This window comes from Rhinoraja longicauda, chromosome 13 (genome assembly GCF_053455715.1).
Source record: "Rhinoraja longicauda isolate Sanriku21f chromosome 13, sRhiLon1.1, whole genome shotgun sequence".
Taxonomy (NCBI): domain Eukaryota; kingdom Metazoa; phylum Chordata; class Chondrichthyes; order Rajiformes; family Arhynchobatidae; genus Rhinoraja; species Rhinoraja longicauda.
In genome coordinates, this window is record NC_135965.1 from 19,318,405 (window position 1) to 19,343,978 (window position 25,574).

At 44.9% G+C, this 25,574-nt stretch overlaps 2 protein-coding genes across 8 annotated transcripts in view; one reads left to right on the forward strand and one right to left on the reverse strand.

Annotated features, from left to right (window-relative positions):
* The window catches only part of LOC144599502 (mediator of RNA polymerase II transcription subunit 12-like protein), a 395,150-nt gene that overhangs the window by 256,629 nt on the left and 112,947 nt on the right, over positions 1-25,574 (forward strand). The window lies entirely within an intron of this gene.
* Positions 13,266-23,135, reverse strand: LOC144599511 (P2Y purinoceptor 12-like). Its single transcript, XM_078410483.1, has 3 exons — positions 23,024-23,135; positions 19,655-19,740; positions 13,266-17,392 (listed from the first exon to the last, which is right to left on the reverse strand). The coding sequence occupies exon 3, from the start codon at positions 17,388-17,390 to the stop codon at positions 16,374-16,376; it is 1,017 nt and encodes a 338-aa protein (XP_078266609.1). The 5' UTR covers positions 17,391-17,392; positions 19,655-19,740; positions 23,024-23,135; the 3' UTR covers positions 13,266-16,373.

Below are 25,574 nucleotides of genomic sequence, written 5' to 3' on the forward strand. Positions count from 1 at the left end.
AAGACGAATGACCACTTCCGTGGCAGTGGTAGTGGCTGCATGCCTCTCGAATCTACATCCTTGGTTGTGAAATTGAAACTAGTCTGCTTTGCATAAAGAAGGGGAAGTTTACTTGTGGGAAATGGCTATCCTGGGGAAATACAGGCGAACCAGCACTCACAGTTTGGAAATCCTTGCAATTTTGTAAGTTTAGATATGAATACTTTTTTCTTTCATAGAAACATAGAAAAAAGGTGCATGAGTATGCCATTCAGCCCTTCAAGCCAAAACCGCCATTCAATACGATCATAGCTGATCATCCAAAATCAGTACCGTGTTCCTGCTTTCTCCCCATATCCCTTGATTCCATTAGCCCGAAGAGCTAAATCTAACTTGAAAACATCCAACGAATTGGCCTCCACTGCCTTCTGTGGCAGAGAATTCCACAAATTCACAACTATCTGGGTGAAAAAATGTTTTTCCTCATCTCAGTCCTAAATGGCCTACTCTTTATTCTTATTTCGTTAAAACTTGTCCACCTCTTCAAAGAGGTAGAAGACACTTCAGAATATTGAACGCCATTTGATGCCATAGAAAATCCTTAAGACAGGTAGACTGGTTGGTGCTGTGGAACTCAAATTGCACTTTTTAAAAATACAGTTATTATTTATCCTAATAAGATTTCAATGAGTTAAATCAATAATTTGGAGTGAATGATCTTCTCGTATTGAAGAGTCTTGTGCTACTTGTCCAAAAGAAAGCATATCATTGAAGAGAGACAAAAAGTGCTGGAGTAACTCAGTGGGTCAGGCAGGTTCTCTCGAGATAAGGACTAGGTGAAGTTTCGAGTTGAGACCTTTCTTCAAACTGAAACATCATCTATTTCATTTCTCCAGATAGGCTGCCTGATCCGCTGAGTTACTCCAGCAATTTTTGTCTAAGTTTGGTGTCAATGAGCATCTGCAGTTCCTACACAGAAAGGTATCATTGAGGTTTTTAGTTTTGGAGAAACAGCATTGAAACAGGCCCTTCAGCCCACAGAGGCCCTTCAGCCCAATGTATAAACCTGCATGTTATTTGGAGTGTGGGAGGAAACCGGAGCACCCGGAGAAAACTCACATGGTCACAGGGCGACAAACTGTGTTACAAACTCTGTACAGACAGCACCTGTAGTCAGGATCGAACCCGGGTCTCTGGCACAGTGAGGCAACAGCTCTACTGCTGCGCCACCCTGCCGCCACTGTTTACTTCTTCAACGAGGTAGAAGAAGGATATTAAAAACTCATTGTTGCCAGAGCACAAATCCACAAAAGACGTGACTGGTGTGTGTTCTGTAACTCAGATTGCACTTTTGTTGAATACCGTTAAGGCGGCACAGTGGCGAAGCAGTAGAGCTTCACAATCTGCAGAAGGTTCCCAAGCCGAACTGGTGTGTGAGGAGGTCGGCAGGGACTTTGTAGGCCGGCGGGCTTGTTTCCATGCTGTATCTTTGAGGAAGATGGTTAGAAAGAAGGAATGAGGGTGACATATTGGCACAGCTCGTAGAGCCGCTGCCTCACAGCGCCAGAGTCCCAGGGTCCCAGCATGTCTGTGTGGAGTTTGCACGTTCTCCCTGTGACTGAGTGCTTTTCCTCCATTGCCTCGGTTTCCTCCCACAACCCAAAAACGTGCAGGTTTGTAGGTTAATTGGCCTCTGTAAATTGCACCGAGTGTTTTGGGAATGGATGAGAAAGTAGGATAACATAGAACTAGTGTGAACGGGTGATCAATGGTTGGTGTAGACTCAGTGGGCTGAAGGCTCTGTTTCCAAGATGTATCTCAGATCTAATCTAAACTTTTTTTTTTTTTTTTTTTTTGTCATTGTCGTCGTTAAATGTACGTTTTGTTTTATTTTTAATTCTGTGTATGTAGGGGGGTGGTGGGGGGGTTGGGGGAAACCTTTTTTCAAATCTCCTCCTCAACGGAGATGCGACCTTTACCATGTCGTATCTCCGTTCGCGCTACGGCCTAACATCGTGGAGTCGGCGGCCTCCAGCTGGGATCGACCTCAAAGACTCCGGTCGCAGGGCCTGGACTTACCATCTCGGAGGCTTCGGCCGTGGGCCCTGCAGACCGCAACATCGGGAGTTCGCAGGTCCCTGGCTGGCGACCGGCTTTTGGGAGCTCCAGCCGTAGCAGCTTCGACCGCCCCGAAGCGCGAGGTACGATCGACCCGCCCGCAGGCCCTTCATCGCCCTGCGTGGCTCGGCCGTAGCACTTTCCATCGCCCGGTGGGGGCTCAGGACTTTCATCGGCCTGCTCGGCTCGGCTCGGCCCTGGGACTTTCCATCGCCCGGTGGGGGCTCAGGACTTTCATCGGCCTGCTCGGCTTGGCCCTGGGACTTTCCATCGCCCGGTGGGGGCTTCAAAAAGTTGGGAGCCTCGATCACCTCGTGGCACCACAGGAGAAGAATGAGGAGGAGATAAGACTTTGCCTTCCATCACAGTGAGGGTATGCCTAGAGCAATCACTGTGATGGCTGTTTTGTGTAAAAAATTATATCTGTGTGTCTTGTGCTTTTTGATGTCTACTGCCGGACCCTGACGTGAGAGGACGCTGGCGTTGTGTATTCGCCGCTTTTCCGTCAGGATAGTTTGTCTGTTTGTTTCTATGTTAATTGTTTTTGTAAAGCGCTTTGAGCATGCGATAAGGCGCTATATAAAATAAATGAATTATTATTATTATTATTAAACTAAACTTGCAATCCTCTTTGTACCTGAGCTGCAGCTAGAGCTGCATTACAGCACCAGTCAATCTTTATTTTTAAAGTATGCTTGCAGTTCCTTATTATAACAGTATAACAGAGCTTTATTTGTCATTCGGTACCGAAGTACCGAACGAAACTACATAGCAGTCATAGAAAAAAAGAACACAAGACACATAACCCCAACACAAACGTCCATCACAGTGACTCCAAACACCCCCTCACTGTGATGGAGGCAACAAAACTTCCACCCTCTTCCCCACGCCCACGGACAGACAGCTCGTCCCCGACCGACCCGCACAGTCCCCATAGACGAGCATGGGAGGACGAATTGAATCAATTTATAATGCAAGATATATGGGATGAAAGTTTACAACATATACATCAATGTTCATTGAATACTAGACATTCCTTAATACAATTTAAAATAATACATAGATTACATTATTCGAAGACGAAATTAAATAGGATTTTTCCTAGTATCTCTCCTATGTGTGATAAATGTCAATTTCAAGAAGCTAATTTAACTCATATTTTCGTAACTTGTATAAAAATGCAAAACTTCTGGTTGGAGATTTTTAAAATAGTTTCTAAAGTTATTAATAAAAAATTAGATATGGACCCAAAATTAATTATATTAGGATTATCAGAACATACTACAAATTTTACAGTAAGTCAGGTACATTTTCTTGATTACAGTCTAATAACTGCGAAAAAACTAATACTTAAATTTTGGAAAAAACCAATAACCCCCACAATTAAAATGTGGACTACGGAAATGACAGAGACCCTGCATTTGGAAAAAATAAGGTTTGCCTTAATCGACAAACCTGAGTTATTTTTAAAAATATGGTCTCCATTTATTGAATTTTTAGAAAAGTAAATGGGTTTGGCACAGGACTAAAATAAAAAATAAAAATTTAAATAAAAAGTTGAAACTTGAGTTGGGGGTTGGATGTACAGCTGTGGTTTTTGTCTCCCGGATCTACTCCCGTTAATTTTTATTGTTAGATCCTTTTTTTTTTTAACCCTCTTACTCTCTCTTCCCAAGTTTATAGTTTTATATTTTTATTTTTACTTTCTCTCTTCAAAAATTTAAAAATTGAAGCTATGTAAGAACTTTGTAACAAATGTGTTTTTTTTTTTTTATTTCGATTTGTACATATGCTTTTCAAAAAAAAAGAAAAGAAAAAAAAAAAAGAAAAAAAGAACACAAGACACATAACCCCAACACAAACGTCCATCACAGTGACTCCAAACACCCCCTCACTGTGATGGAGGCAACAAAACTTCCACCCTCTTCCCCACGCCCACGGACAGACAGCTCGTCCCCGACCGACCCGCACAGTCCCCACAAGGGGATGGAAGTCCCCGCGGCCGAATCGCACCGGGCGCTGAAACGTCTCGCGGCCGAGCCGGGCGATGAAAGGCCCCGCGACCAAGCCTTGCGCAGCTAAGTCCCGTGGCCGAGCCGCACCGGGCGATGTTAAGTCCCGCGGCCGAGCCGCACCAGCGATGAAAAGTCCCGCGGCCGAGCTGCACCGGACGATGTAAAGTCCCGCGGCCGAGCCGCACCGGGCGATGTTAAGTCCCGCGGCCGAGCTGCACCGGGCACTATTAAGTCCAGCGGCCAAGCCGCACCAGCGATGTAAAGTCCCGCAGCCGAGCCGCACCGGGCACTGTTAAGTCCAGCGGCCAAGCCGCACCGGGCGATGTAAAGTCCAGCGGCCGAGCCGCACCGGGCGATGTTAGGCCCCGCAGCCGAGCCGCACCCCGCGCCGTGAGGAAGAGAAAAGTTTCCCCCACCACCCCCCACCCACACCACCACCCCCCACCCACACCACCACCACCCCCCACACATACACAACCAAAAAAAAAATACAAAAACCATCCCAACACCGACACACAACAAAAAAAAAAGGAAAAAAGACGAACAGACTGCTAGCGAGCCGCTGCCGTTAGGCGCCGCCACTTCCGCTGGAGATTGCAAGGAGTTTTGGGGATCCTCATTTTGAGTACTTTGTGCAGTTTTGGTCTCCATACTGTTGGAATCAGTAAAGTGCAAATTCTCTAGATCCTGGGAATGTTGGGCTTATCCGAGCCACAGAGATTGTCCGTTACTCACTGGTCAGAGAATGGGAAGCCAATTAACCTACAAACCGACACATCTTTGGAATGTGGGAAGAATCTGGAGCACCCGGAGAAAACCCACACTGTCAGAGGGAGAACATACAAACTCTGTACAGACAGCACCTGTAGTTAGGATCAAACCCGGGTCTCAGGCGCTGTGAGCCAACAACTCTACCGGTGCGCCACTGTGCTGCCCTACCATTCTTATGGAAAAAAATGTTTAATATACATGTTTCTGAGACACGAGGGGGAATTTACAGAAACCAACTAACCCGTTAGTCTTAATTGGAAATGCAGGAACTGCAGATGCTGGTTTATTCCAGAGAAAGACACAAAGTGCTGAGGAACTCAGCAGATCACGCAGCATCTCTGGAGAAAAAGGAATGGGTGACGTTTTGGGTCGGAACCCTTCTTCAGATTCCCATATAATCTCTTTACCTTTGCGTTCCAACCCCATAAAAGCTTTTCCCTGTATCTCGGTACACATGACAATAAACTAAACTACAATGAAACCCAACATACCAATTACTTTGCAAAATGCTTGCTTGCAGTGCTTGCATTTTAATTTTCTCGCCGACTGAGTCAGCCCTCTCTGCTTCATCTGCTCTTATTTCTCGTGATTTAATGTACACCCTGCCTTTTCTATTTTTGCTTTTAATTTCCTAAGACATTCAGGGTCATATCATAGATACATAGACAATAGGTGCAGGAGTAGACCATTCGGCCCTTCGTGACAGCACCACCATTCAATGTGATCATGGCTGATTATCCACAATCAGTATCCCGTTCCTGCCTTCTCCCCATATCCCTTGATTCCGCGGACCTTAAGAGCTCTGTCTAACTCTTTTGAATGCATCCAGTGAATTGGCCTCCACTGCCTTCTGAGGCAGGGAATTCCACAAATTCACAACTCTCTGGGTGAAAAAGTTTTTTCCTCATCTCAGTTATAAATGACCTACCCCTTATTCTTAAACTGTGGCCCTGGTTCTGGACTCCCCCAACATCAGGAACATGTTTCCTGCACCTAGTGTGTCCAATCCCTTAATAATGTTTTTATGTTTCTATAAGATCCTCTCTCATCCTTCTAAATGCCAGTGTATACAAGCCCAGTTGCTCCATTCGTTCATCATAATGACAGTCACGCGATCCCGGGAATTAACCTCATGAACCTACGCTGCACTCCCTCAACAGCAAGAATGTCCTTCCTCAAATTTGGAGACCAAAACTGCACACAATAGTCCAGGTGTGGTCTCACCAGAGCCCTGAAAAACTGCAGAAGAATCTTTGCTCCTGTACTCAACTCCTCTCGCTATGAAGATCAACATGCCATTAGCTTACTTCACCGCCTGCTGTACCTGCATGTTTACTTTCAGTGACTGATGTACAAGGACACCCAGGTCTCATTGTACTTCCCCTTTTCCTAACCTGATACCGTTCAGATAATAATTTGCCTTCCTGTTCTTGCCACCAAAGTGGATAACCACACATTCATCCACATTACACTGCTTCTACCAAGCATCTGCCCACTCACACAGCCTGTCTAAGTCACCCTGCATCCTCATAGCATCCTCTTCACAGTTCACACTGCCATCCAGCTTTGTGTCATCTGTAAATTTGCTAATGTTACTTTTAATTCCTTCATCTAAATCTTTAATGCATATTGTAAATGGCTGCAGTCCCAGCACCGAGCCTTGCGGCACCCCACTAGTCACTGCCTGCCATTCTGAAAGGGACCCGTTAATCCCTACTCTTTGTTTCCTGTCTGCCAACCAATTTTCCATCCATGTCAGTACCCCACCCCACTACCATGTGCTCTAAATTTGCCCATTAATCTCCTGTGTGGGACCTTATCAAAGACTTTCTAAAGTCCAGGTACACTACATCCACTGGCTCTCCCTTGTCCATTTTATTTGTTACATCCTCAAAAAATTCCAGAAGATAGTCAATCATGATTTCCCCTTCGTAAATCCATGCTGAGATGGAATGATCCTGTTACTGTATCCAAATGCGCTGCTATTACATCTTTAGTAATCGACTCCAGCATCTTCCCCACCACCGATGTCGGGCTAACTGGTCTATAATTCCCTGCTTTCTCTCTCCCTCCTTTCTTAAAAAGTGGGATAACATTAGCTACCCACTAATCCATCTGTGGCAATGAATTCCATAGATTTACCACCCTCTGACTAAAGAAATGACTCCTCATCTCCATTTTGAAGGTACGTCCACTTATTTTAGGACAACACAGTGACACAGTTGTAGAGCTGCTGCCTCACAGTGCCAGACTACAGGTGTTGTCTACAGGTTCCTGACTACAGGTGTTGTCTGTGTGGAATTTGCGCATTCTACCTGTGACCGCGTGGGTTGCCTCCAGGTACTCCGGTTTCCTCCCACATTCCAAAGTCATGCAGGTTTGTAGGTTAATTGGCCTCTGTAAATTGCCCCTAATGGATAGGATGCAAAACTGGGATAACACAGAACTAGCATGAATCAAAGGTCGATGTGGACTCTGTGGTCTGAAGGGCCTGTATCCACACTGTATCTCTAAACTAAACTAAACATGCACACATTAAACATAGTCTCTTGCCCAGAGTAGGGGAATCAAGAGCCAGAGGGCATAGGTTTAAGGTAAAGGGGGAAAGATTTTATAGGAACCTGAAGGAAATGTTTTCACACAAAGGGTGGTTGTTGTTTGGAACCAAGCTGCTGGGGGAGGTAGTCGAGGCAAGGACTATCACAACATTTAAGAAGCAATTAGACAGATAGGACAGGTATAGTGGGGTATGGGCCAAATGCAGGCAAGTGGGACAAGTGTAAATGGGAAATGTTGGTCACTGTGGGCAAGTTGGGCTGAAGGGCCTGTTTCCACACTGTAGGACTCTATGACTAAAGGTGGGCAGGTGGGACTAGTGTGGATGGGGCATCTTGGCCAAATGGGCAACATAGGCTGAAGGGCCTGTTTCTGTGCTTTATGACTATGATATTGGTTTGTAATTGACTTCCGTAGGTTCAGTGGGCAAGGATCAAGCAGGATATTGTCATCAAATATATATTTGTAGCAGTTCATGGTTTCTTTTGACAAATTTTAGTAAAGTGGCTAATTTCAATTTCTTTTCTGCAGAGGAACTGAATCAATCAAAACGTATAAGATTATTAAGGGGTTGGACACGTTAGAGGCAGGAAACATGTTCCCAATGTTGGGGGAGTCCAGAACAAGGGGCCACAGTTTAAGAATAAGGGGTAGGCCATTTAGAACTGAAATGAGGAAAAACCTTTTCAGTCAGAGAGTTGTGAAACTGTGGAATTCTCTGCCTCAGAAGGCAGTGGAGGCCAATTCTCTGAATGCATTCAAGAGAGAGCTGGATAGAGCTCTTAAGGATAGCAGAGTCAGGGGGTATGGAGAGAAGGCAGGAACGGGGTACTGATTGAGAATGATCAGGCATGATCACATTGAATAGTGGTGCTGGCTTGAAGGGCCGAATGGCCTCCTCTTGCCCCTATAGTCTATTGTCATCTGACACTCATCACATATTTGTGTTTTGCACACCCTTCTTCAGACTGCTGTCTAATCTGAAGTGATATAATGGCATGAGATGAGTGTTGGAACTTGGTGAACTCAATGTGCCAGCAACCTCCTCACTGCATCACGGCGAACGCTCATTTTTCTCTGCCTTGTTAGGTTTACCGACTGAGGTTTTGTGAATGGATCAGTAGTTCTGAGTTTAGAGAATGGGCGGCCCAGTGGTACAGCAGTAAGGTTGCTGCCTCACTGCGCCGAAGACCCTGGTTTGATCCTGACCACGGGTGCTGTCTGTACGGAGTTTGCACGTTCTCTCTGTGACTGCGTGAGTTTTCTCCAGGTGCTCCGATTTCCTCCCACATTCCAAAGACGTGCAAAGAGGTTAATTGGCTTCTGTAAATTGTCCCTAGTGTGCAGGATAGAACTAGTGTAAGGGTGATCGCTGTTCGGTGCAGACTTGGTGGGCATGTTTCTACGTTGTATCTCTACAGTCAAAAAGGCAGCACAAGAGTATTTGATATACTTTTCATTTGATCTCTGTCTCCTCCTCACCCCCTCGACAATCCCAGTGTCCCTATCTTGCAGTAATCCCATGTCTAATAGCTGTAGATGCTGGTTTATACCAAAGAAAGCCACAAAGTGCTGGCGTAACTCAGCAGATCAGGCAGCATCTCTGGAGCACATGGATGGGTGACGTTTCGGGTCACTCTGAAAAAGGGTCCCAACCCGAAACGACACCTATCCATGTTCTCCAGCCATGCTGATCTGCTGAGTTGCACCACCACTTTCTCAATCCTACATCTTAAGGGCTTTACTGTGGAGCAGCGGTAAAGTTGCTGCCTTACTGCGCTTGCAGCGTCGGAGACCCAGGTTCCATCCCGACAACGGGTGCTGCCTGTATGGAGTTTGTATGTTCTCCCCTTGACTGCGTGGGTTTTTTCCAAGATTTTTGATTTCCTCCCACACTCTAAAGATGTACAGGTTGGTAGGTAAGTTGGCTTGATAAATGTCAAAATTGTCCCTAGTGTGTGTAGGACTGTGTTAATATGCTGGGATCGCTGGTCGGCGTGGATTCAGTGGGCCGAAGGGCCTGTTATCGCGCTGTATCTCTAAACTAAAACTAAACTACATATCTTGATGTTCAAAATAGATTTTCTTTTATTCATTCAAGAGATGTGAGTTTCACAGGGTGAACCAGACTCCATTCAGACAATGTAAGAAAATAACTGCAAATCGAAGGTTTGTTCACAAATTGCTGGGGTAACTCAGCAGGTCAGGCAGCATCTAAGGAGAGGAATGGGTGACGTTTCGGGTTGAGACCCTTCTTCAGACTGATGTCAGGGGGCGGGACGAAGGAAGGATATGGGTGGAGACAATCTCCATACAGACAACACCCATAGTCAGGATCGAACTTGAGTCTCTGGCACCACCCATATATTTGATTGATTGAATTGATTGAAAGATAGAGTGGAAGTCCATACAGCGTGTAGCCCATAGAGCTCAGAGGACTATCGGAACACAGCTACCAGCCTTGGAGGGCATCTACAATACACAATGCCTCAGAAAAGCCACCAGCATCCACAAAGACTCTTCACACCCCTGCAACAGTCTGTTCGAACTTCTACCATCGGGCAGACAATACAAGGTCTTCTACGCCCGCACCTCCAGACTCAGGAACAGCTTCATCCCCAGGGCCATAGCCGCTATGAACCGGTCCTGCTGAGCCGGATGGTCACATCGCACAGCGAACCGGCACAGATCTACTTGCACTTTATTCTGTTTTAAATCTGTTCTAATTTGTTTCATTGGGTTGTTTAAATTAATACTGACTAACTAATTAATATATTGCATCATATGGGAGGCGCATTCCCAATCTCGTTGTACCCCTGTACAATGACAATAAAGATATATTGTATTGTATTGTATTGTAAATAGGCCCTTTGGGCTCACTGAGTCCACACCAACCATTGGCACTGTAAGGCAGCAACTCTACCGCTGCGCCACCATGGGAGAGTCTAGACGCAGAGGACACAGCCTCAGAATAAAAGGACTTACCTTGAAAATGGAGATGAGGAATTTCTTTAACCAGAGGGTGGTGAATCTGTAGAATTCATTGCCACAGACGGCTGTGGAGGTCAGGTCATTGGGTATTTTAAAGGCGGTATGTTCTTGATTAGGAAAGGCATTAGGATTATAGGAAGAAGGCTGGACAATGGGGTTGAGAGGGTAAAATAGATGAGCCATGATTGAATGGTGGAGCAGACTCAGTGGCACGAATGGCCTAATTCTGCGGCTCTGTCTTGTGGTCTCACGGACACATTAGATCAAACTAGATTTGGAAGTTTCTTTCAGACAGCTGAGGGAGGTGTAGGGTGCCACAGCATCAGCAGTTCTTGATTCTCTAGGTTCTCTTTACCCCCTTTACTTCCTCCATTCTAGCTTCCTCATATGAGTGAGCACCACTTTTCATGTGGGTGTGCCAAACAAGATGATGCAACGTTGACAGTTCAGTATGTCCAAAGGACACAAAGTGCTGGAGTAGCTCAGCAGGTCGGGCAACATCTCTGGACAACATGGATAGGTGACACATTGGGTCATGACCCTTCTTCAGACTGAGTCTGAAAGAGGGTCTCGACCCGAAACATCACTTATCCATGTTCTCCAGAGATGCTACCCGACCTGCTGAGCTACTCCAGCACTTTGTGGGGTTTTTTTTGCAAACCAGCATCTGCAATTCCTTGTATGTCTAAGGTTGCTGGGTCCTCAGCTAGTTACATGGCAGTATTTTACAAAAAAATGAGAACTCTGTATAATTAGGTTTAAATTATCTTTAATTTTATTGTCTATATTGGATTAAAAATTACAGTAGATGTCAACAATCAATGTGTTTAGAAACATTTTTTTCTGAGTTAGGTTGCAGATATTAATGTATATGACGGAAGACCTTTTGTCCGAAATGCGTGGAGATGATATTAGTTACTGAGAGAAACAATGCAAGATGTTAATAGTAAATAATATTATTGCAGTTGTTTTAAGTTGTTCGAAGCCAACAGTGCAGATTTGTGGATTTTGAGGAGTCTTTGCAACCTCTCATGTTAACTTTTTTAAACCAGCACCTTTAGAACATGTGTCAGAAAGATCAGTCAGTGTAATCATATTTGATAATCACGTTACGAATGTCAGTAAGTGAGTCAGATTTTAAATGTGCTGACGACATTTGTGTACAATGTGTGCATTGTGTACAAAATCATGAGAGGAATAGATCGGGTGAACGCGCAGAGTCTCTTACCCAGAGTAGGAAAGTCAAGAACTAGGCGCCATAGGTTTAAGATGAGGGGGGTAAGATTTAATAGGAACTTGAGGGGTAACTTTTTCGCACAGAGAGTGGTGGGCGTATGGAACGAGCTGCCAGAGGAGATAGTTGAGGCAGGTAGTATCTTAATGTTTAAGAAACATTTGGACAAGTACATGGATACGTCAGGATTGGAAGGATATGACCCAAACACAGGTAGGAGGGACTCGTGTAGAAGGGCCATGTTGGTCGGCGTGGGCAAGTTGGGCCTTAGAGCTTGTTACCACGCTGTATGTCAATAAAGCTACAGATTTAGTTTGTGATTTGGAGAGCAATGTAATTTTTAAACAAATCTTCTACTGGAAATAAACATGCAAAGATCTGAGGGTGAAGAAGTTCCCTTTGTAAGGCCAGATCATTCATCAGATGGATTGTACTGTGGTATCTTAGAGATGCCTGTGATCAAATTGAGGTTTGAGATTTTACCACCAGCATTTGTGGCAAAGGCAGAGTGTACTTCAGTGTTGTTTCCGGAATTTGTGCCGTAGCAGTTGTGAGAGTATTTTTTGGATCTTGTGTGCATGCAACTCAATGTGCCGAATGGCCTAATTCTGCTCCATGTCTAAGGTCTTATTTAGTTTAGTTTAGTTTACAGATACAACATGGAACCAGGCCCTTCGGCCCACCAAGTCCACGCCGACCAGGGATCCCCGCACATTAACACTACCTACACACACGAGGGACAATTTACAATTTTACCGAAGCCAATTAACCGACAAACCTGTAGGTCTTTGGAGTGTGAGAGGAGACCGGCTCACCCGGAGAAAACCCAAGCAGGTCAAAGGGAGAACGTACAAACTCTGTACAGACAGCACCCGTAGTCAGGATCGAACCCGGGGCGCTGTAAGGCAGCAACTCTACTGGTGCACCACCATGCCCAGTAGATGTTTATGTATGTTTTGTGACCGTACAGTTTGTTTGCCTACAGCAAATAACTTTGCTTGTAACCTACTGTCAGATGTCAATTATTAGCACTTCTGTCTGATTCAGAAGATTGGGGTTTATTCTCCATTGTCTAACATAAACTTTCACTTCAGTGCTGTACTGCCAGAGGTGTCATGCTTCATAAGGGATGTTAAATCCAGAGCTAGGTGGATACATGTGTGGGACGTTTAAATGACCATGTTGTCCATCTCTCAGAGTATAGTACAGCAGAAGAATGTGTCCTTTGGCCCACAATGTCTGTGCCGAATATATTGTCAAGACAATCTTTATCTACCTGTACAGAATCCATATCCCTCCATTCCCTGCATGTCCATGTGGCACGGTGGCGCAGCGGTAAAGTTGCTGCATGACAGCGAATGCAGCGCCGGAGACTCAGGTTCGATCCTGACTACGAGCGCCGTCTGTACTGTAAGGGGTTTCTGCGCCGAGCTTTCGCCCGACCTAAGGTCCCCGTGCCTTGCTCTGATCCCTTGACCAGGCCGCGCACACTGGTTCCCCCTGAGTGGTTCGACCCACTCACCCCCTACGGTTCTAGACACTGGACTTAGATGCAGGAGGGTTTATAGTGCAGAAAAATTCAACCAGACCAGATTTGAAGACCAGGGTTTAAATGGAAAAGGCTTTTATTGAGCGCTTGGGACTATTGTCCATGAATACTTATACAGTTCTATAAGACATATCTATAAGACACATAGCGAATTACATGAATACTTTTGACTATGAATCATAAAACGCACAGTTCTACAAGACATATACACGACTGTAAGATGGGGAACGTACGACACATCGCAAAATTGACCAACACATATTCCTTTACACACCCACGTTTATTCAAACCACCCTCCCCTCTACACTAAACTATGTCCAGGATATGCAGAATTGGGGTACATGCTCACCATGGGGCTATTACTGGGGTTACTGGCTGTTCGTGCTGCTTCTCCGCTGCTTTCCGTGGGGGTCGTGCTTGTCCCCTGAGTTTCTTCCTTCCGTTACTTGCGTTCCTTGCAGGTTTTCTTGCAGTATTTCTTCTCGAGTTGCATGCCGGTTCCTCTCTCTTGCACTTCGCTTCTTCTTGCCTGTCTTTTCTTCCTCCTGCATCCGTTTGACTTGCTTCCTTGCATCCAGTTTTTCTTGCGTATTTCTTCTTGAGTTTAAAACCCAAAAGTCGTGGCCAGTTATACTATTCTGACCCGTCCTATCTCCCGCCAGATCTTGGAATCTCTTTGTTTAAAAGATATGTATGAGTTTTCTCTCTGATCTGCGCTTATGTCCGGGGGTACCGGGGATGGCCAGATGGTGTTAATTGGTATTTCGTTGCGAGGTGATGGGTTTAACTGGTTTCCCATCACCTACCAGGTAGTTTTCTATGGGCTATTGTGCCCCCTTAACGAGATTAACTGTGTAGGTCGGCTTGGGGCATTGTGAGTATGCTGATGTCAGCGCCCCAGTGTCTGGACTTCGACCTGGTTTCGCAGGCTTCTGCATGGCCAATACCCATCCATTGTTCTGGCCGTTGCTTTGCAGAAACCTAGAGACTGGGCTGTAAGGTTTTTGCTCTTGTGGCTGGTCACGAGGTCCTGCGGCCATCTTAGGACCCACGGATTGTGACATCCCCTGGTAAACTGACCGCAGCCTTTCTCCGCTATCAGCCCCAGTCTCCCGTTTAAAATGTCCAAACTGCAGCTCTTTGGTTTGGTGTTGCTTTCAGAATGAGGGAAAACTTCTCAAATCTTACAGTACGGAGTTTGTACGTTCTCCCCGTGACCTGCGTGGGTTTTCTCCGAGATCTTCGGTTTCCTCCCACACTCCAAAGACGCACGGGTATGTAGATTAATTGACTGGGTAAATGTAAAAATTATCCCTAGTGTGTGTAGGATAGTGTTAATGTGCGGGGATCGCTGGGCGGCGCGGACTCGGTGGGCCGAAGTGCCTGTTTCCGCGCTGTAGCTCTAAATCTTAAAAATCTAATCTATGCAAAAACCTCTTAACGACTACTATCATATCTGCCTCAACGGTCACCCCTGGCAGCACATTCCAGGCACTCACCACTCTCTGTATAAAAAAAAGGTTGCCCTGCCCATCTCCTTTAAACTTAACCCCACTCGTGCCAAAGCCATGCCTTCTAGTATTTGATTTTTCCATCCTGTGGAAGAAACGTTCTGACTTTCTACACTATCTATGCCTCTCATTATTTTATACACTTCCATCAGGTCTCCCCGCAACCTCCGGCGATCCAGAGCAAATAATCCAAGTCTGTCCATCCTCTCCCTGAACCTAATGCCCCCTAATCTAGGCGACGTTCTGGTAAACCTTCTCTGCAACCTTTCTAAAGCCTCATCATCCTTTCTGCAATCCTGAAATTGTTAAGTAACAAGAATGATGGAATGAACATTTGGAATTAGTCAGAGTTCTGGGTGTTAGCATCTCGGATGAACTGTCCTGTGCCCAGCACGTAGATGTAATCACAAAAAGGTCGTGGCAGCACCTCTACGTAGATGTTTTAAGGGGTTCAGCATGTCAATGAATAGTCGTAACAAATCTGTATGGAAGCATTGTAGAAAGTAACCTGACTGATTGCATCATGGTCTGCTACAGCAATCCCAACACACAGGAGCACCAGAGAGCTACAGAGCGTGGTGGACTCAGCCCAGTTCATCAGAGCCACACCGCTCCCCACCAGCGAAAGCATCTCCACCAGGCGCTGCCTCAAGAAGGCATCATCTATTCTCATGATCCCCAGCATCTGGGTCATGCCCTCTTCTCACTGCTACCACTAGACTTTAGGGGCGCGGCATGAAAACATGCCATATGACCCGCCGAAACCGTGCCAAACAGCGATCACCCACACACTAGTTCTATCCTAAACACTAGGGACAATTTACATAAATCTACAAATCTGCATGTCTTTGGAGTGTGCTGGGAAACCGGTGCACCCGGAGAAAACCCACACGGTCACAGGCAGAAGGTACAAACTCCGTGCAGACAGCACCCGTAGTCAGGATTGAACCCGGGTCTCTGGCGCTGTAAGGCAGCAACTCTATCACTGTGCCACTGCGTCGCAGGAGGTACAGAACCATGAAGTCCCATGTTCTGGGACCGCTGCTATCCTGCAACCATCAGATTCTTGAACCGACCCACACAACCTATTCCTATCTCAGCAATGGAACACCACGGCCCACCTCTTGCACGACCATGGACTTGTTTTCTATCGTGTATTTTTGCACTAAGATCTTGTTTTCTTGCACAGCCTTTTTCTTGTCACTGCCTTGTGGAATTAATGTGCAATTTATTTTTAACTGTTTCTGTGTGCGGTCTGAGTCACTCTGCCTGTGATGCTGCTGCGAGCAAGATTTTCTTTTTTCTTTGAAACTAAACTCCACTTTAAATAAATGTGGCACAGTGGCGCAGCGGTACAGTTGCTGCCTCACAGAGCCAGAGACAGGGGTTCGACCTTTACTACGGGTGCCGTTCCCCCTGTGACTGCGTGGGTTTCCTCTGGGTGCTCTGGTTTCCTTCCACACTCCAAAGACATACAGGATTGTAGGTTAATTAGCTTCTGTAAATTGTCCCTAGTGTGTAGGATAGTGCTAGTGCACGGGGTGATCACCAGTTGGTGAAGATTCGGTGGGCCGAAGGACCTGTTTCCACGCTGTACCTCGAAAGTCTGTCTAAGTCTAATGTAAAGGCTTGTTGCGTTGACTTGTAATCTAGAGTGAAGTGTCTGTACTTGTGCGTACATTTTTCAGTGACTTTGGCAGTCTCTTTTTGCAGCATCTCAGCTTTTTGGACAGCATGTTCCTGAATGATCGACACAGAAAAAAGTAAATTAATGGATCGAGGCATGCATTTAACGCTATCATGCTGAGTGTAGTTTCCTTGATGTAGTACAGGGCAATTCTAACTGTGCACTTGAAGGCATCTCGGGTTTGGCTGAGTGTGTACGGGATCCTGGCAAAATGAAAGGGCACAAAACAGGTAAAGAACACAGCCAGCACAAGGAAAACATTAAGGTTGATTTTCTTCCTTTGATTTGAGCTGCCTCCTGTTTTCTGATAGGATTTATAAAGTTCCTTGCTTATCAGGGCATAGCAAACAACTATCACCACCAAGCTGGTCCAGAAGATGATCTGGCAGATGAAGTTCACCACTTCATGCCACTTCAAGCCCAGCTCGGTCTTGAGTAAGGAACACTTGCGTTCGCTTGTTGGCATGGCACTTCGCTTGTAGAGTAGCATGTTGGGCAAAACCAAGATAAATAAAGACAGCCATATGGACGCCGAGAGAATTTTGGCGGTTCTGGGTTTGCACGTTGCAGAACGGCCAAATGGCTTTGCCGCCTTCTGGTAACGGTCAGCGCTTATCAGTGCTAGGAATATGATGCTAATGTACATAGTCAGGTAGAAGATGACTGAACTAACCTGACAGACAAAGACTTGGAACGCTGACGTTCTGAACCGTGACTCAACGATAATCTTAAACAGGAAAGTCAGTATCATTAGTGCATCGGCCACGACGGTATTTTTAAGGTACACAATGAAGTTTGACTTGCTTGGTATGTCAAAGAACACCCAAATAGCCAGGCTGTTCATCAGAAGGCCAGCGATGAAAAGGATGGTGTAAAGTATGGAGAAAATCACTTGGCTATTCCTACGATCTGGGGCACACTTGTCTTCTGCCGTAGCGTTTGAATAGTTGAAGAAGCTTCCTGTCTCGTTCAGAGCCATCTCTATAAGAACAAATTTAAACAAGAAACTGAGAAGGATTTAAGCTTGTTGTGTTGTATTCAACTTACCAAGTATAAATAGTGACAGCTAAATGAGTTCCTCCAGCACTTTGTTTTTTTGCTCACAGTTCCAGCATCTACAGTCTCTCTTGTCTCCAGTTTAGTTTAGTTTAGTTTGTTGTCACGTGTACCGAGGTACAGTGAAAGGCTTTTGTTGCTTGCTAACCAGTCGGCAGAAAGACACTACATGATCACAATCGAGCCATTTACAGTGTATAGATACATGATGGGGGAATATAAACACAAAATGCTGGAGTAAAACAGCATCTGCAGTTCTTTCCTACACATGATAAGGGAATAATGTTTAGTGCAAGTTAAAGCCAGTAAAGTCCGATCAAAGGTAGTCCGAGGGTCACCAATGAGATAGATAGAAGTTCAGGACTGCACTCTAGTTGTGGTAGGATGATTCAGTTGCCTGCTCAGGGGGTATGCATTTTCACACTTCTACTTTTGCCCGCCACCACTCTCTCTGCTGCACAGCGCCTCTCCCATCAGGCAAGAGGTATAGAAGTGTGAAACGCATACCTCCTGATTCAGGGACAGTTTCTTCCCAGCTGTTATGATGTAAGTGAACCATCCTCACACCAGCTAGAGAGTGGCCCTGAATCTCCCATCTACCTCATTGGAGACCTTTGAACTGTCGTTAATCTTGTATCTGTATCTTGTAGTAAATGTTGCAGCCGTTATCTGTAACACTGTGGACAGCTTGATTGCAATCATGTACAGTCTTTTCTTTGATTGGATAGGATGAGGCAAAATGCTTTTCGCTGCTCCTTAGTACACGTGACAATAATAAACTAAACTAAACTAGCACAGATTTTTGGAACAGGATATGAGAGACGGCGTAGCGGTAGAGTTGCTGCCTTGCATCACCAGAGACCCGGGTTCGATCCTCACTACGGGTGGTTTCTGTACGGAGTTTGTACATTCTCCCTGTGACAGCGTGGACTTTCTCCGGGTGCTCCGGTTTCCTCGCACATTCTAAAGACGTTCAGATTTTACAGGTGAACGCTGGTCGGCGTGGATTCGATGGGCCACACTGTATCGCTAAAGTAAAGTCTAACTCACAAATATCTGTTTCATGAATAGGCTCCAGCTTACAATGCCATGTTAAAGATGGGGACAAAAATATAGCAGTTTGGTTTCATAATTCATATTTGGGTATTTGACTTGGAGTGAAGTGTATCCCTGCATCGATCTCATCCTTAACATACACTCCGCCAGCGGTGAAATTCATCATGAACTCAGTACGTTTTCTTTTCGCAATATGCAATTGTTTTAAGAAAACACAACTTTTTTCATGACCACAAAGTTTCTCCGTTCAAAATCACAGATTGTTCGATCTGACTTTCGATGAGGAAATTGCATAAATATAACCATTTTCCTCCCAAAGTCCCCGGTAAAAAGAGAAATAAAATAAAACCACTTCCACTCTGCTTGCAGTAACTTTAGACTTTACTCTGGACATACAACATAGAAACAGGTCCTTCGGTCCGCTGAGTCCACGCCGACTTGTAATCACCCCGTGCACTAGCCCTATCCTGCACACTAGGGACAATTTATAATTTACACAAGTCAATTAACCTACAAACCTGCACATCTTTGGAATGTGGGGGGAAACCAGAACACCCGGAGAAAACCCACGTCATCACAGGGGGAACGTACAAACTCCGTGCAGACAGCACCCGTAGTCAGCATTGAACCTGTGTTTCTGACACTGTAAGGCAGCGACTCTACCACTGGGCTACTGTGCCATCCCTAACAGTAACAGTATTATCAATAAAATTAACCCCTGGCATACGATGGAGATTTAAAATAAAACCAGAAAATGCGAGCAATACTTGGCAGGTCAGACAGCTTCTGGAGGAAGGAAAATAAAGCATATGCTTCAGGTTAAAGATGCTTCAACTGATATATGCAGTGTTGCAGTGCTAATGTTTAGGTGCCGGAGCTGTCACTGGTGCCGGGGCGGCGGCTGTTAAATTCCCCGCTGTTTATTTCGGCTTTTTTTTTACACAGTGGAGCTGGAGCGGTGCTCTGGTGAGCTTCGGCAGCTCTGCACCCTGGATATATGTTGTGAGGATGCATCACCATAGTAACTGCTATTGCTTCACCACTCCTTGCCTTTGTGTCTCTCTTCTGGTCAATCCTAGAAATTCTGATATCAATTTGCACGTTGATAATCCATCCATTAATCTCTCTTACCTTCTTTGCTGCTGCCTGCTGTTTCCACTGGATGAGATGGTTGTGGGTCTCAAATTGTCTTGCTTTATGCCAAGGCGAACAAATATCTGTTGAACATAATGTCTTCAGGAAACAGTCCCTATCATATCATATCATATATATACAGCCGGAAACAGGCCTTTTCGGCCCTCCAAGTCCTTGCCGCCCAGCGATCCCCGTACATTAACACAATCCTACACCCACTAGGGACAATTTTTACATTTACCCAGCCAATTAACCTACATACCTGTACGTCTTTGGAGTGTGGGAGGAAACCGAAGATCTCGGAGAAAACCCACGCAGGTCACGGGGAGAACGTACAAACTCCTTACAGTGCAGCACCCGTAGTCAGGATCGAACCTGAATCTCCAGCGCTGCATTCGCTGTAAAGCAGCAACTCTACCGCTGCGCTACCGTGCCGATGAATATTTTGTTGGTCTTTCAGAGAGGAAGCTCTAATCTGCCAAGTTGCAGACTTTGTCAGTAGTTCTGCTTTCCTGGCCTGGTTATGTAACACAGACAAAAGTTGAAGAGTCCTTTCCTTGTCTTGTATTTAATTTGAGAATTTGGCTCATTCATGAATGTGATGACAATTAATGTCATACAGCGTGAAAACTAGCCCTTCGGCCCAACTTGCCCACGCCGACCAACATGCCCCATCTACACTGGTCCCACCTGCTACATTTGGACCCTATACCTTTAAACTTGTGCCATGCATGCACCTGTCTAAATGCTTCTTAAATATTGTGATAATACCTGCCTCAACTACCTCCTCCGGCAGCTTGTTCCATACACCCTACCACCCTTTGTATAAAAATGTTGGCAGTCAGGATCCTATTAAATCTTTCTCTCCTTTCATCTTAAGCCTGTTCTCTTGCTCTCGATTCTCCTATTCTGGGCAAAAAAACTGTGCATTTACCTGATCTATTCCCCTCTCCATCTTGTGCACCTATGTCAGATCACCCCTCATCCTCCTGCACACCATGGATTAACGTCCTAGCCTGCTCAACCTCTCCCAATAGTTCAGGCCATCAAGTCCTGGCAACATTCTCAAAAATCTTCTCTGCAGCCTTTCCAGCATGACAACATCTCTCCTATAACATGGTGACCTGAACAATCAATATAGATCCCTCAATCATTAAAACAGCGTGTTAGGCCCATATTGCAAGCAAGATTTTCACTATATCTGTACCTCGCCGTTCTTGTGCATGTGACAATAAACTGCACTTGACTTGACTTGATATCACATTGCTGCTTCTCACAGCGTACCATCCACAGATTGCTGCTGTCTCGATGTTGAAATGGCTGTAACGCTTAAAGATACTTCCTTAGCTTTAAATCGCTTTGATAGTTCTTGATAACATTGCAGGAAATACTTATTTTCTTCTTCCTACTTTCTCGCACTTACGGCCATTGATAAAGGTCTTTCTGATACACACGGTATAACTAAAACCTTTCCTACCTATTCACGGTTTCTTCAATGAATACCACTGATAGGTGGGAATATTGGTTTATTAGCCAACTTCCTCTATGCTTCTATTTTATCTCTTGACTCCCACACTTCAGAGTCAACCACAGTGTTATGGTTCAAAAATGACCATAGATGTGTTTGCCTGTGAAAAGACAGCAGGATATTTGTGAACCATATGAATTTTATTTATAGTAATTTTTGTAGATTTATGGTCACAGTGCTGGCTTTTCATTCCGCATCGCCTTCCTTGTTTAGATTCCCTAGGTAGCAGTGTAGGATTTGTCTCTGCACTAATGATGCCACAAGAAAGCTACCATAAACTGTTGCATACGCTTTATATTTGGTAAAATGCTGAGGTTATCATTTGAGGTTTTATCATCTGTTTTATTTTTGAATATTCGAAGAAGAGGATTTTTTTCTGGATTGAATTGGTTGACCGATACAACATGGAAACAGGACCTTCGGCCCACTGAGTTCACGTCGACCATCGATCACCCATTCGCACCAGTTCTATGTTATCTCATTTTGGAATCCACTCCCTACACACCAGGGGTAATTTACAGTGGGCCAATTAACCTACAAACTTCCACTTAACCCTGGAGGCTACATGTTTACACCAATGGGGAATCTCATGCACTTCAGAGATGGCCTTACTAGGGCCAACTTCCATGCTGGATCTCTAAAGTCTAAATTAAAGTCTAAAATTCACCTTAATTGGTGAAAGGCTAATTCAGATGGCATCAGACAGTGTGGATGCTTCACTATGACAAGGGTTAAGATAAGGGCCTGTCCCACTGCGACGATTTTTAAGGCGACTGCCGGTGACTAGGCTATCGCCGCACGGTTGCCGGGGTGTCGCGGGCATTGTCGTGAGGCATCTCCAATGAGTCGTAGCTTTTTTCGGGTTGCCGCGGAAATTTCTCCTTGCTCGAAAATGTTCGGCGACAGCTGGCTTGAGAAAACACAACTTTTTTCATGACCACAAAGTTTCTCCGTTCAAAATCACAGATTGTTCGACCTGATTTTCAATGAGGAAATTGCATAAATATAACCATTTTCCTCCCAAAGTCCCCGGTAAAAAGAGAAATAAAATAAAACCACTTCCACTCTGCTTGCAGTAACTTTAGACTTTACTCTGGACATACAACATAGAAACAGGTCCTTCGGTCCGCTGAGTCCACGCCGACTAGTAATCACCCCGTGCACTAGCCCTATCCTGCACACTAGGGACAATTTATAATTTACACAAATCAATTAACCTACAAACCTGCACATCTTTGGAATGTGGGGGGAAACCAGAACACCCAGAGAAAACCCACGTCATCACAGGGAGAACGTACAAACTCCGTGCAGACAGCACCCGTAGTCAGCATTGAACCTGTGTTTCTGACACTGTAAGGCAGCGACTCTACCACTGGGCTACTGTGCCATCCCTAACAGTAACAGTATTATCAATAAAATTAACCCCTGGCATACGATGGAGATTTAAAATAAAACCAGAAAATGCGAGCAATACTTGGCAGGTCAGACAGCTTCTGGAGGAAGGAAAATAAAGCATATGCTTCAGGTTAAAGATGCTTCAACTGATATATGCAGTGTTGCAGTGCTAATGTTTAGGTGCCGGAGCTGTCACTGGTGCCGGGGCGGCGGCTGTTAAATTCCCCGCTGTTTATTTCGGCTTTTTTTTTACACAGTGGAGCTGGAGCGGTGCTCTGGTGAGCTTCGGCAGCTCTGCACCCTGGATATATGTTGTGAGGATGCATCACCATAGTAACTGCTATTGCTTCACCACTCCTTGCCTTTGTGTCTCTCTTCTGGTCAATCCTAGAAATTCTGATATCAATTTGCACGTTGATAATCCATCCATTAATCTCTCTTACCTTCTTTGCTGCTGCCTGCTGTTTCCACTGGATGAGATGGTTGTGGGTCTCAAATTGTCTTGCTTTATGCCAAGGCGAACAAATATCTGTTGAACATAATGTCTTCCGGAAACAGTCCCTCTGAGGAGATGAGTATTTTGTTGGTCTTTCAGAGAGGAAGCTCTCTAATCTGCCAAGTTGCAGACTTTGTCAGTAGTTCTGCTTTCCTGGCCTGGTTCTGTAACACAGACAAAAGTTGAAGAGTCCTTTCCTTGTCTTGTATTTGATTTGAAAATTTGGCTCATTCATGAATGTGATGACAATTATTGTCATACAGCGTGAAAACTAGCCCTTCGGCCCAACTTGCCCACGCCGACCAACATGCCCCATCTACACTGGTCCCACCTGCTACATTTGGACCCTATACCTTTAAACTTGTGCCATGCATGCACCTGTCTAAATGCTTCTTAAATATTGTGATAGTACCTGCCTCAACTACCTCCTCCGGCAGCTTGTTCCATACACCCTACCACCCTTTGTATAAAAATGTTGGCAGTCAGGATCCTATTAAATCTTTCTCTCCTTTCATCTTAAGCCTGTTCTCTTGCTCTCGATTCTCCTATTCTGGGCAAAAAAACTGTGCATTTACCTGATCTATTCCCCTCTCCATCTTGTGCACCTATGTCAGATCACCCCTCATCCTCCTGCACACCATGGATTAACGTCCTAGCCTGCTCAACCTCTCCCAATAGTTCAGGCCATCAAGTCCTGGCAACATTCTCAAAAATCTTCTCTGCAGCCTTTCCAGCATGACAACATCTCTCCTATAACATGGTGACCTGAACAATCAATATAGATCCCTCAATCATTAAAACAGCGTGTTAGGCCCATATTGCAAGCAAGATTTTCACTATATCTGCACCTCACCGTTCTTGTGCATGTGACAATAAACTGCACTTGACTTGACTTGATATCACATTGCTGCTTCTCACAGCGTACCATCCACAGATTGCTGCTGTCTCGATGTTGAAATGGCTGTAACGCTTAAAGATACTTCCTTAGCTTTAAATCGCTTTGATAGTTCTTGATAACATTGCAGGAAATACTTATTTTCTTCTTCCTACTTTCTCGCACTTACGGCCATTGATAAAAGTCTTTCTGATACACACGGTATAACTAAAACCTTTCCTACCTATTCACGGTTTCTTCAATGAATACCACTGATAGGTGGGAATATTGGTTTATTAGCCAACTTCCTCTATGCTTCTATTTTATCTCTTGACTCCCACACTTCAGAGTCAACCACAGTGTTATGGTTCAAAAATGACCATAGATGTGTTTGCCTGTGAAAAGACAGCAGGATATTTGTGAACCATATGAATTTTATTTATAGTAATTTTTGTAGATTTATGGTCACAGTGCTGGCTTTTCATTCCGCATCGCCTTCCTTGTTTAGATTCCCTAGGTAGCAGTGTAGGATTTGTCTCTGCACTAATGATGCCACAAGAAAGCTACCATAAACTGTTGCATACGCTTTATATTTGGTAAAATGCTGAGGTTATCATTTGAGGTTTTATCATCTGTTTTCTTTTTGAATATTCGAAGAAGAGGATTTTTTTCTGGATTGAATTGGTTGAACGATACAACATGGAAACAGGACCTTCGGCCCACTGAGTTCACGTCGACCATCGATCACCCATTCGCACCAGTTCTATGTTATCTCATTTTGGAATCCACTCCCTACACACCAGGGGTAATTTACAGCGGGCCAATTAACCTACAAACTTCCACTTAACCCTGGAGGCTACATGTTTACACCAATGGGGAATCTCATGCACTTCAGAGATGGCCTTACTAGGGCCAACTTCCATGCTGGATCTCTAAAGTCTAAATTAAAGTCTAAAATTCACCTTAATTGGTGAAAGGCTAATTCAGATGGCATCAGACAGTGTGGATGCTTCACTATGACAAGGGTTAAGATAAGGGCCTGTCCCACTGCGACGATTTTTAAGGCGACTGCCGGTGACTAGGCTATCGCCGCACGGTTGCCGGGGTGTCGCGGGCATTGTCGTGAGGCATCTCCAATGAGTCGTAGCTTTTTTCGGGTTGCCGCGGAAATTTCTCCTTGCTCGAAAATGTTCGGCGACAGCTGGCTTGACGCCGATGATCGTAGCTTGTCGTATCCTGTCGTGGGTGCTGTCGTAGGTTGTTGCCAGGGTGTCGCCAGGTGACTTTGGTTGTCGCCGGTGCTGATCCACCTTTTATAAGAATTTTGTTTGTTTGAATAAAGTAAATTGTGGCCATTTTGACCAAAGATTGATGTTTGAAGTTATTGTATTTCAGAGTAGTTTCTCATGGCATCTCTTTTAAATATTTTAATTTCATTTATTTTGACCAATAAAACAAACACAAACACAAGCATTGCACTGCATTGAAAAGCAAACTCTTTTCATTTATTTTGACATTGCACTGCATTGGGTCTCTTCAGGGACAAGGGCTTCAACCACACAGACCTCTTCTTGGGCTTCTTCTTCCCCATTCTACTTGTCCTTCTGTCTTGCAGAATTTTAAG